The 12,716-nt window shown below is 45.1% G+C and overlaps 1 protein-coding gene across 4 annotated transcripts in view; it reads left to right on the plus strand.

The window, feature by feature from the left end:
* The window catches only part of SCYL3 (SCY1 like pseudokinase 3), a 46,156-nt gene that overhangs the window by 17,172 nt on the left and 16,268 nt on the right, over positions 1-12,716 (plus strand). For all 4 annotated transcript variants that reach the window (XM_020814254.3, XM_020814256.3, XM_020814255.3 and 1 more), the window contains exon 8: positions 1,218-1,295. In XM_020814254.3, coding sequence (XP_020669913.3) covers positions 1,218-1,295 — 78 coding nt within the window. The remainder of the gene's footprint in view (positions 1-1,217; positions 1,296-12,716) is intronic.

Below are 12,716 nucleotides of genomic sequence, written 5' to 3' on the forward strand. Positions count from 1 at the left end.
CCCAAAAAAAAGGCTGATGGAGCCTTCATTCTGTCCCTGCTCATAACTGAAAACTCACATGATGACTTGGTTTTACTGGCCAATTAAACCCCCCCCCCCCAATTCTGGCTGGGGAAATTCATGGTGAATTCTGGGGTGGGGGGTGACCAAGAAATCAAAGTTCTCAAATGCGTTTTGAGTTATAAGAGGGGGAGAATGAAGGGAATTAAAAAGATAGTTCCTATGAAACAGGCAGAGGAACTTAGTGGGAGTGACAAAGCTCCATGGAAGCTCTAGGGCAGGCTTGTCCAACCCGCGGCCCAAAGGCCGCATGCGGCCCAGGTCAGCTCGTAATGCGGCCCAGTGCAATTTTTTATTTTTAAAGAAATTCCAAAGTTTCAAGATACACTGCCGGCGCTTGCGGCCGGAATGTGGCCGGGGCATGTCACAACAGTAGAGGGGGAGAGAGGGAAGGAAGGAGTGGGAGGGGACAGGGGGGCTGCGTGACTGCATTGCACTGTCCCCGCCAATAGGTGGACCCCCTCCCGGCCCCATAAAGCCACCGGAGTCGAAGCTGGCAGCTGTCGGTAAGTGCGCTTGGGGCGGGGCTGCGGAGGACAGCTAGGGCTGCCCCCCCATGCGGCCCAAACCAAATGTATGTGCGGCCCAAACCAAATTTTCATCTTATAACGTGGCCCAGGGAAGGTGAAAGGTTGGACACCCCTGCTCTAGAGGATTAGAGAACTGGTAGTTTTTTGAAATGCACCCTATACCCTAGAGGCAGATAGACCTCCAGTCTATAATCCTTATAGCTTCCATAGAGTTTAGCCTCTCTCACCCACTTCCACTAAAGCTCTGAGAATTCCGGCTCAGGGGATTCTTGTTGAATTCTGGGGGCTAAAGTCCAAGAAATACAACAGTCCCATGCCTAATGTTAAACCCAACCTATTCAGAACTGTAGTTTAAAGCCAGGAATTTGAATTGTTCTTAGGTGAACTTGAACATACAATCTAGGGCCAAGACAAGAAGAATCATTCTCTGCGACTGACACGATCCTGGAGTGAAATGAGTTCTTAAGTACATTTTGCTGAATCAAGAAGTTATAGGTATAAATAATTCATTCTGGCACATCTATTTGCAACAATTTTAATCTGCTTGAGGATTGCTTTTTGTTTTAAGCACTTGTAATTTCTTGTTATTAGTTCTTGATTAGTAATGACCTCTTTAAAAAATTTCAGGAACGATTTCCTGGAAATTGTGAGCTTTCTGAACAGTTTAACACTGAAAACTGAGGAGGAGAAAACAGAATTTTTCAAGTAAGTAAAATATGTTGATTGCTGACTGTTGTATTAATTCAGTATTACATTGTGAAGGCCAATTTCAAACAATATTTATTCATTCATATATATATATATAATTTCTACATCTATTCTGCCCCATTAGTGTAAATACTATCTGGGCAGTTCACATCATACAACTTAAACATACAGGAAAAAACCTTAGTGTACAATAAATATAATAAAATACAGTTCAGAATCTGTCACTAGCTAAACCATTAAACTTACCTTTACACAGAATTACACAAATTAAAACATATTTGCACATCTCAGGTCAACAGTTCAATACTAAGAGACTGCAGCTTTATGAAAGATTTATATAAAATTTGATTATAATTAAAATTTAGTGTTACAAGCAGCACACTTAAAATAAGACTTTACTTTATGATTTTATTTTATTTTATGCATGATTTAGGAATGAGGAACCATTGGCTTACATGCACACAAATCTGGCCTGCTGCCTTTCTGCTTTGGTCTTGCCCCTCACTTTGTTCATTCACTATGAGATGAGCATTAGATTGCTGCAGGGCCGGCACCACCTCACAGGGTCCCCCTTGCTCTCAAGGAGACACTCATTAGGCCTATCTGGAAAAAAACCAACTTGTACCTTGTTCTTCTAGTTCTTTCCTTGATTTCATATTTAAGTTGTCTTTTAACAAATCTCTATATCTCAAGCCTTTCTTCTTTTCCATTAATGTTGGTTGTGTAAATGCTCCCATTGGTGAGACCCATTTAGGAACATTTTGGTAATTTTCTTCCCAGATCTTAGTCCATAACCAGTTCAAAACTTTCCTGATCAGATGGTTCTTAAATTGTTTATTGTCATAGGAAGGCGTGCCATCCTAGATTTAAATCATGTCCTCCTAGTTTTAATATTCTGCCATTTTCTAAAACTATCCACTCCTTTATCCAAACTAGAGCACAGGCTTTATAATACAGTGGACCCTTGACTTACAGACGGCTTGACTTACAGACTTTTTGAGTTACAGACTTCTCTGGCCGCAAAATTTAGGTTTGACTTGCAGCCTGAGAATTGACTTACAGACCAGAAAAAAACCAAAATGGAACAAAAACGGCCTGTTACGGGATTAATCGGTTTTCAATGCACTGTAGGTCAATGGAGACTTGACCTACAGACTTTTTGACTTGAGAACCGCCTTCCAATAGGGATTAAGTTCTCAAGTCAAGACCCCACTGTATAAAAACCGATATGGAAGTCCAAAGCCTGCTCTTTGTTTTACATCTTGAAGTGCTTTGATTTTTATTCTAGGTTTTTTTCCCTTGCCAGACCAACCTAATTATATTTTTGTAAATTCTTGAAGTATTAATTGTTTTGTAAGAACTGGTCTGAAAAAGAAACATCATTTTAGGTAATATATTCATCTTCACAGCTGGAATCCGCATAAATTATAATTGCAATTTTGACCATTTTCAAGATCTTTTTCAATCATACTAATTAGTTTGATGTAGTTATCTTTATCAAAAATTTTTTTGTAATCTGAATTCCTAGGTATTTCATTTTTTTTCTTGTTAAAACCTATTATTTCTACAAAATGTTGGATCTCTTTCGTCATATTTTTAGTCAAAATTTGTGTTTTTTGTTTATTTACTTTTAGTCGAGATACTTCTCCAAAAAATGTTATTGTTTCTGTTAATGTCTCTATTGAATTTATCAAATCCTGTAGAAAAAAGACCATGTCATCTGCAAATGCCTGTATTTTATATTCTTCCCCTCTTATTTTGAGTCCTTTTATATCTGTGTTCTGTCTAACTTGTAATAATGTTTCGATAAATAGTACAAACAGTAAAGGAGATAATGGGCATCCTTGTCTTGTTCCTTTTTGCATTTTTATATTCTTGTAAATTCTCAATTTATTCTGATCTTCTCTTTCTGTTGTCTATAGATAGTCCATATTGCTTCAACACAGTCCTTTGCTGCTTCCATAATTTTAATTGCTTTAACATGAAATCCCAATTGATGTTGTCAAAGGCCATCGCTCTTCCTGGTTGTGTCTCATAATATTCTAACACATTTAATATTATCCTAATATTTTTTCTCATCTGTCTTTTTGGCAGAAAGCCTGACTGATCTTCAGGAATTATATGTACAAAATGACCTCTTGAGGGAGGCTGACAGGGGCAGAACATCCCTGCTGGTCCTCCTCGACCTTTCAACCACTTTTGATACCGTTGACCACAGTATCCTCCTGGGGAAGCTCTCAGGGTTGGGGATCGGTGGTCAGGCTTTTGCCTGGCTCTGATCCTTCCTGGAACACCGTCCTCAGAGAGTTCAGCTTGGGGAGATGTTGTCCGCGCCATGGACTCTCAGTTGTAGAGTCCCGCAGGGGTCAGTCATCTCCCCAATGCTGTTTAATGTCTATATGAGGCCTCTGGGGGAGGTCATCAGGAGTTTTAGACCTTTGTGTCACCAGTACACAGATGAAGCTTAGCTCTATCTCTCCTTCCATCCTTCTGCAATGGATGCCGTCCCGTCCCTTGAGCGCTGCCTGGATGCAGTGCTGGGATGGATGAGGGACAACAGACTGAGGCTGAACCTGGACAAGACGGAAATCCTGCAGGCGGGGTCCCCTAGTGTCTGTGGTCTGGGTGCCTCCCTATCTTTTTTGGGGGGGGGGGAACTCTTTCCATGAAGGATGAGGTTTGCAGCTTGGGCATGCTTTTGGACCCATCACTATCAATAACATCTCAGATAGCATCTGTGGTCCAGTCCGCTTATTTCCACCTAAAGCAGATCGCCCAGCTACATCCCTACCTTGACACCGGGTTCCTCACCATGCTGATCCATGCGCTAGTAGTCTTGAGATTAGACTACTGTAATGCCCTCTACATGGAGCTGCTTTTGAGACTGCGACGCATCCAGCGTGTAGCGGCCAGACTTCTGAGTGGGGTTAGAAAATACCAACATATGTCCCCCACCCTGGCCGTCTCACACTGGCTACCTGATTGCTTCTGTACCAGTTTCAAGGTGATGGTTCTAACCTATAAGGCCCTAAATGGTTTGGGACCTTGATATCTGGCCAAGCACCTCCTTCCAGTTAGGTCTGCCCATCACAGGCAGGGCAGCTGAGAGTTTTGTCCCCGAGAGAGGCCTGGAAAAATACCACTAGAAATTGGGCCTTCTCGGCAGTAGTGCCACAATTATGGAACTGTCTTCCGCCCAAAGTCAGCCTGGCCCCTTCACTGGGCACCATTGAAAAAGCTACTAAAAAACTATCTATTTAGACAGGTCTTCCCTGAACAAACAACACCCTGATACAATAGTGCCCAATAATATAACGTCTATCATCCTGCCATGCTCCATGTTTTTATATTTTTCTGTGCTTTTAATTGTATTTATTGTATTATAATTTTATCCTCACTGCACTTTTTGACGTTTAATTTGCGGCCACTAATGTATTGATGTTGTTATTTGCTATTTTGCTACTTTGTTGTTTTATATTACACATTGTAAACCGCCCAGAGTGGCTTTGGCTGCCAAATGGGCGGTATATAAATCAAATAAATAAATAAATTAGAGGTATGGGCCACAGTGGCTTGGAGGAGACTAAAAAAGGTGGAAGGAGGACAGGTCTGGCACCACACTTTGCTTCTGTAGTAGTTTCCTCCCTTGCTAGCAGAATGGCAGAGGTATAAAAGCAGTGAGTCTTGCTTCTTCCAGCTTGCTTGACTTCTTCCACAGCTGTTGGTTGCAGGGTTGCAGGAATATTTTGCTCCTCCACAGTGATCAAATGAAGGAAACGTTAATTGAACAATAGTTTCTGATTCTGGACACCAACCATATTTTGTCTGTTCATATGTCATACTAAGGCAAGGATTATTCTTCATCGTGGTCTTCTGTGAATGCACACAAAAGGGTTAAATCAGCGCCAGCGATGATCCTCTCGGAATGTTCTAGAGCTAAAAGAAACAAAGTTGTAGATTAGGTACACTGCGCATGCTCCTCCCACCCAGCCTCAGTTCCATTTCTCCGCTCGGCGAAGTGGTTCCTTTCGGCTAGAGCTCTGATATATTTTCTTATTCTTGGACTTTTTTCGGCTTTTGACCTTCGGTTTTTTGATCCTGTACGACTATCGGCTATTCTAACCTCTCCTATCCTGATACGGACTGTTTATTCGGACTTGGCACTGGTTTTTCCCCTGGTTGTGGCGAATCGGGTTTTTCCCGCCTTTACCAACGGTCTCCTGGGTGCGGCGGATTTCGCTTGCAGCTTATGTCCCCGTCTGGCCCGTTTAGTCGCTGCGTGGACTGCAATCGCAAGCTCCCCTTTCAAGACAGACACGAAAAGTGCCTTTTTTGTTTGGGGGAGGCGCATTCCCCCCAGGATTGCAAGCACTGTAGGGCTTTCACAAAACCTGCCCTTCGTGCACGCCAGCAGCGCTTGAAATACCATCTTTGGGACGCTGCCCTGGCTGCTTCACAACCATCATCTATGGAGCTCCCTACTTCCGCCGCTACCCCATCGACTTCTACCAGCCTAGGTCAATCCTGCACCAAGGCTCAAAATAAGCTTGGGGACAAACCTTCAAAGAAAAAGGCACCATCCTCCAAAACCGCGGCGTCCAAACCTGCGAAGCAACAGAAGAAAAAGGCGGTTAAAGAGCTGGGGGCAACCGAACAATTGCTATCTGCTCCTGCTCCTATTCCGTCCCCTATTTTGGAGGAGTCTCTAAGAGACAGAGAATCCCTGTCGGAGGTACCGATCTCGCTACCTCCTAGACAGGCTGAGCCACTGGATGTTCCTCGGGCTTTGTCCCCGACGCCTCGCCAGCTTGCTTGTGCTACCGCAAGCTTGGTGTCTCCGCGCCATAGCCCTGTATCTACCGGGCGGGCGTCGTTGGCTCATTCCTCCTCATCGGCATCGACACGGAGGTCGTCGCCGAGGAAGCGCTCGCGCAAGAGGAAGCACATTGCGAAACGCCGGTGTCGGTCTCCCGACAGGCGTTCTCGACGTCGACGGAGATCCTCTTCGGAGGATTCCTCATCTTCCTCTTCCCCACCGAGGAGGCGTCGACGCCGACATCGTCGGAGGTACACCTCTACCTCCTCCTCGACATCACAGGACAGGCGTCGACGTCGAAGGAGGGCAAGGCATGCTTGTACTTCATCATCCTCATCCTCTTCACCTCCGCCGCGGCGGCATCGATGTCGACATCGTCTCGACGCCGAGCCACCCCCGTTACCATCTAATCTTACAGAGCACATTAAGGATGCCTCGGCTCTCATTCCTTCTGCACCATTTACTCCTCAGCAACCAGTTAGGGAGCCCTCGCGACCTCAACCACCACCACGAAAACGGAGGCGTTCTCCCTCCTCTGAGGACGATGCTCTTTTTTCTGATACTTGCTCTGAGTCGGAGGACGAGCCTCACCCTCCGGATGATAAAGGGGAGCTGCCAATCGGTGAGGAGGTAGGCTCTGACACTGGTGACCCTCATGCCTCCTCACCATCAGAGGATTTCTCCTCATATTCACAGATGCTTTCCAGGTTGGCTAAGGTGCTCAAGCTTCAAGTGGATGCGCCCTCTGTAGTTGAAGAGGACCTCATATTTGGAGACATCAATAGTGAGCGCTCCCCTCCACCTACTTTGTCTTACCTCTCTGCTCTGACCAATATAATTAAAGAATTCTGGGAGCAACCATCTAACACTCCCTCTTTGTCTCGACGTACGGATAATCTTTATAGGATTTCAGGAGAAGACACCAGGTTCCTCCTTAAACATCCTATTCCCAATTCCTTGATAGTGGAAACTAGTTGCACTAAACCGACGGGGAGATCACACGTCACTCCCACTAATAAGGAAGGCAAAAAACTAGAGGTCCTTGGCAGAAAAGTTTATTCGCTTATCGCCTTTATTTTACGAGTTGCCAACTACCAGACTGCACTAGGAGCGTATCAGAAGCAGCTCTGGCTTAAAGTCTTGCCTGGGCTGCGGATGATACCTGAGGACGCTAGACAGGACTTTCTCAACACTTATGAAGAGGCCCAAACTGTCTCTAAGCATCTGCGTATAGCTACAAAACATTCTGTCGAGGCTGCGGCTAGGATTTTGATGTCTGCTGTCACTCTTCGCCGTCATGCTTGGCTTAGAGAAGCCAACATACTAGATGATGTCAAGGCGAAAGTAGAAAATCTGCCTTTTGACGCCTCGGGACTTTTCAGTGACAAAACTGATCTATACCTTGAGGAACTGCATAAAGCAAAAAAGACTGCCAAATCATACTATATACAGCCTCAGCCTAAATATAACAGATACCACTGGAAGAAGCCTTACAATCAGTACTTCCAAGGCTCACAGTACAAACAATTCAAGGGACAGGCTCAAACTAGGTCTGCCACTACTGCTTCATCTTCCAATACTTACCGTCCTCAGCATTCTCAGCGTCGTCAGGGGTTCAAACAACCTGCGAAAAAATCAAAACAGTACCTTTGACCCAGTCATCTCAGTCCCAACACAACACGGAACAAGGCTTTCTCCTTATCTCCAGAATTGGTTAGCTATTACAAGAGACTCTTGGGTATTAAACATCGTTCAATTCGGTTATCTTTTGGAGTTTATAAAATCGCCTCCTCTAGGGCAGGTTCTCTCTACATCATCAGATCCTGTCCTAGAAGAAGAGGTTTTTTCCCTGCTACGGAAAAATGCTATTCAAAGAGTTCCCGTTTCAGACATCAAAGACGGCTTTTATTCAAGATATTTCGCCGTCCCCAAGAAGGACAAAGGCATCAGACCAATCTTGGACTTGAGAAAACTAAATACTTACCTCCATCCACGAAGGTTCCGCATGGTCACCTTGGAATCGATAATCCACCTGTTGAAAAAAGACAGTTGGTTTCTCGTCATAGACTTAAAGGATGCCTATTTTCATATAACGATACATCCCTTCCATCGCAAGTACCTCAGATTCCTTTTTCACGACACCATTTACCAGTATCTGGCCCTCCCCTTCGGCCTAGCCACGGCTCCCAGAACCTTTACCAAATGTATGGCGCCCGTAGCAGCGTTCTTACGTCTAAACGGTGTTCAAGTATTCCCGTACATAGACGATTGGTTAATAGTCTCCACATCCAGACGCCGCGCTCTGAAAGACAAAACATATGTACTACATGTTCTACGCGGCCTAGGTCTCACCGTGAACATCAAAAAGTCTCACCTAGTCCCATCTCGGGTTGTCAACTACATCGGGGCGAGGATAGATGCCAGAAGAGGACGCATCTTTCTACCACCAGAGCGCATACAAAAAATACGCAAGGCAATCCGGCAGTTTCAACCCGGGGCAACAGTCACAGCAAAACACGCCCAGCATCTCCTCGGTCTGATGGCCTCAACGACCCCAGGACTGGCTCACGCCAGATTGAAACTCAGGTCCCTGCAAGCGTGGTTTCTGTCACAATTCAACCCAGAGACGGACTGTCAGCACAAACGGCTTCCAGTCACCCCGGAATTAGCTCGACAACTCCGATGGTGGGGTTTCATTCCACATTTGGCAATAGGACGCCCATTTCAACCGCTCCGGCTGTCGGTACAGGTGACCACAGATGCGAGCCCCATCGGCTGGGGTGCGCACTGTGGTCCTCACAAGATACATTCCCTATGGACAGCGCAGGAGAAGATACTGCACATCAACCACTTGGAAATCCTAGCCATTTTCAAGGCTTTCAAGACGTTTCTACCTCTGGTACAAGGTCGGGGTGTCCAAGTAGTCACGGACAACACCACGGCCTTGTACTATGTGAACAAACAAGGGGGCACGCATTCACAGTCGCTACTTCTCATCACCGTGATGTTTTGGGAGTGGTGCTACCGCCATCATGTCTTCCCCGTGGCGATACATATTGCCTCGGAGGACAACACAATGGCGGACAATCTCAGCCGCCGTACCAGCCAGATGCACGAGTGGCAACTAGACAACAGGATCTTCCAACACATTTGCCAACGTTGGGGCACTCCAGTCATGGATGTTTTTGCAACAATGCACAACCGAAAGTGTCCCGCTTACGCCTCCAGAGCGGGCAGGGGTGCGGGGTCGTTGGGAGACGCGTTCATGGTCAGCTGGGACGTCGGTCTCGTATACCTGTTTCCACCCTTTCCTCTTATTCAAAGAACATTAGTCAAGATCAGGGACGAGGCGGTGGAGGCCATTCTGATAGCACCCTTTTGGCCCCGTCAACCGTGGTTCCACACATTGTCGCGGATGTCCACAGATGTTCTCCCACTTCCTCTTTTTCCGGAGCTTCTGACACAACATGCAGGCAAGATGCTCCATCCGGATCTGGACACGCTGCATCTCCACGCGTGGAGGATATCCCGCAAATCCAGGAGGTGTTAGCCATGTCTAAGAAACCATCGACCATGAGGCTGTATACCTACAAATGGCGAAGTTTCCTAAAGTTTACGGCTTCTAGAGGGTTAGTTCCGTCTCCGACAACCTTATCTACCCTGCTCCAATTTCTACGTTATCTCTTTGACTTCAACCTCTCCATTCCCACTTTGAAGGTTTATATCGCAGCGGTTGTTTCATTTCAACCTCGTGGTTCGTCGGCTTCTCGTCTTTTTTCTCACCCGACTGTTAAGGCATTTCTGAAGGGGTTGGCAAACTTACGACCACCTGTTCGACCTCCTGTCCCTCAGTGGTCTTTGCAGTTGGTTCTTCGCGCCCTCACGCGACCACCCTTTGAACCCATGGCGCACTGTGACTTGAAGCTTCTGGCACTTAAAACCCTTTTTCTAGTGGCTATTACCTCTGCGCGCCGTGCTAGTGAACTGGCTGCTCTCAGAGTGGATCAGCCCTTTTTACAGTTTTTCAGGGAGAAGGTGGTCCTCCATACCGATGTCTCCTTTCTTCCCAAGGTGGTGTCCCATTTCCACCTCAATCAACCTATTATTCTACCGACGTTGTTCCCGAATCCTTCTAATGACACGGAGCGCATGCTCCATACTCTGGACGTTCGGCGGGCACTTGCCTTTTATGTCTTCAGATCTAAGGAGTACCGTTTATCTAACAGACTCTTTTTGTGCTACTTTGGTTGTAAGAAAGGGTTACCAGCGTCACCGTCGACCCTATCGAGATGGCTTGTGTCTACCATCTCACTGGCCTATGAGCTCCTGCATAAAGACCCTCCTGAAGGACTCAGAGCCCATTCCACCAGGGCAGTTGCCTCATCTACAGCTCTCTTACGTGGCATTGATGTACCCGATATCTGTAGAACGGCCACATGGTCTAACATCTCTACGTTTGTCGACCACTACAGATTGGATGTGAGAGCTAAGAAGGAGGCTTCCTTCGGGAGAGCGGTGCTGACATCAGTTCTTCAGTGACGTCCCTCCATCCGGTGAGTCAGCTAGCTAGTCACCCTTTTGTGTGCATTCACAGAAGACCACGATGAAGAAAGTGGGGTTACTTACCTGTAACCATGGTTCTTCAAGTGGTCATTCTGTGAATTCACACAATCCCACCCTGCCTCCCCACTGTCCGTCACTGATTTTATGATTCTCTTGTTCAGCTTCATGGCTGCTTCTGGTGGCGGATAAATGGAACTGAGGCTGGGTGGGAGGAGCATGCGCAGTGTACCTAATCTACAACTTTGTTTCTTTTAGCTCTAGAACATTCCGAGAGGATCATCGCTGGCGCTGATTTAACCCTTTTGTGTGAATTCACAGAATGACCACTTGAAGAACCATGGTTACAGGTAAGTAACCCCACTTTTTTGCACCTTGGGTGCTGTGTTGTTGGTAGTGGATGGTTATGGTGGGCTGTTGGGGGAAAGGTGCAAGTGCTCCTCTGACTGACCAAAATTATTCCTCCCTGCATTCAGGTGTAGTTATGCTTCACCAACTGGCTTTATGTCAATATCTCTAGGTGTTCTCTCTACCATGAGAACTCTGGTATTTCATAGATGTAATAGAATCAAATTGTGTGGATGGCTAATCCCCATTTGACTTTCCAGCATTCTGTTGAAAATTGTAAATGAACAAGAGATGTAGGAGCATAAGAGTACAAACCAGATAATCAGATAAGATAAAGATAAGAAATCCAGAAGATTTCTGATCAACTCAGAAATAAGATTAACCTCACTTTCTGCGTGTTAACTCCCATGGAAAAAATGTGCACATTGAAAAGGAGAAGGTCTGCTTATATATACAGAAACTTGGGAAAGAAAAGTAAGCTATCCACTTGCCACTGCAAAGATGTGTAATTCCCATCCTGGTGGCATGGAAGGAATTTGTTAAGCCCCATAAGAGGGTGTATGTATCTCACCTGTGAAGTAGGGGGAGATTATGGTTATAAACAGATGAAGAAAGTTCAGAGAGAAGAACGTCTCATCACAACAGCTACATAAAAGAATTTGTTCTATTTCTAAATTCTGGTGGAGAACAAGTCCATAGGCACAGAACTGTATTGTAGCACATAAGCAGACAGACCTAAAGAGGTCAGTTGGATTCATACACTGATCCTGTAAAATTTCCTTCTTTCTGAGAAAAGGAAAGAAGATGCCTGAGTATCATTATTTTTTCCAAAGAGAGAAATAGACTGAGCAATGAATGGGACATTTGAAAAGCTTCAATCAACATGTTACATAGTATTTCAATCAAGGGAGACCGAATATTGCAATTGGACTTTTAAAACTCAAAGACTTTAAGGATACTTTATATCAGTTCACGTGTACTTTAGTATTTGTTGGTGTCATAAGTGCTGCTACAAGACTGTTTCCCCTCCAAAAAGGATAACTGCAGAAGCAAGTTGCTCTCAAATAAATCTTCTGACTACTTCTGTATCAGAATCTTCTCAGTAAATAGATTAGCCCTTTCGAAGGCAAAGCTGGAACCTTCACCACACAGTGGGGAATAAGACACATTCTTTTAGTCCTGTTTCACTGATGGTCTAATGGGAAAATACAGCAGATAGAGGTCTATGCAAACATTTCTGTTAGGATATCCTATGGATACAGCAATATTTTTAAAGAACCTTTTAATTTTTTAATTTTTCAGTTTTGGATGTTCACCCATGCCAGTACGGATTTAATTTTTTGAATAAGCACACATTTTCCTCTTGTCTACTGACGAAAGAGGAGCCTTCCCCCCCCTTCCTTTTCAGGTTAGAGCTACAATCAAGAAATCCAGATCTTTGAGTTCTTTGCAGAGCAGAGTAGAGCAGATCAGTACAGATGACTGTGCAAAGCAACAGAAGCAAGTAAAGCTGCTAGATATCACAGATAGATGATGTCACGCCAGAGGAAATTCAACTTCAGCACCTGTGATTAGCTGATGGACTTTTTATCAGCGGAAAAGATATGTAGATAAGCTGTACTTACCCTTGGCAGGAGGACTTGATTGTTCCTTGAGCCAAAAAAGAGATCTTTTGTTTAGACTTCAGCCAGGAC

The sequence above is a fragment of the Pogona vitticeps genome, chromosome 4, assembly GCF_051106095.1.
Source record: "Pogona vitticeps strain Pit_001003342236 chromosome 4, PviZW2.1, whole genome shotgun sequence".
In the NCBI taxonomy this organism is placed as follows: Eukaryota; Metazoa; Chordata; class Lepidosauria; order Squamata; family Agamidae; genus Pogona; species Pogona vitticeps.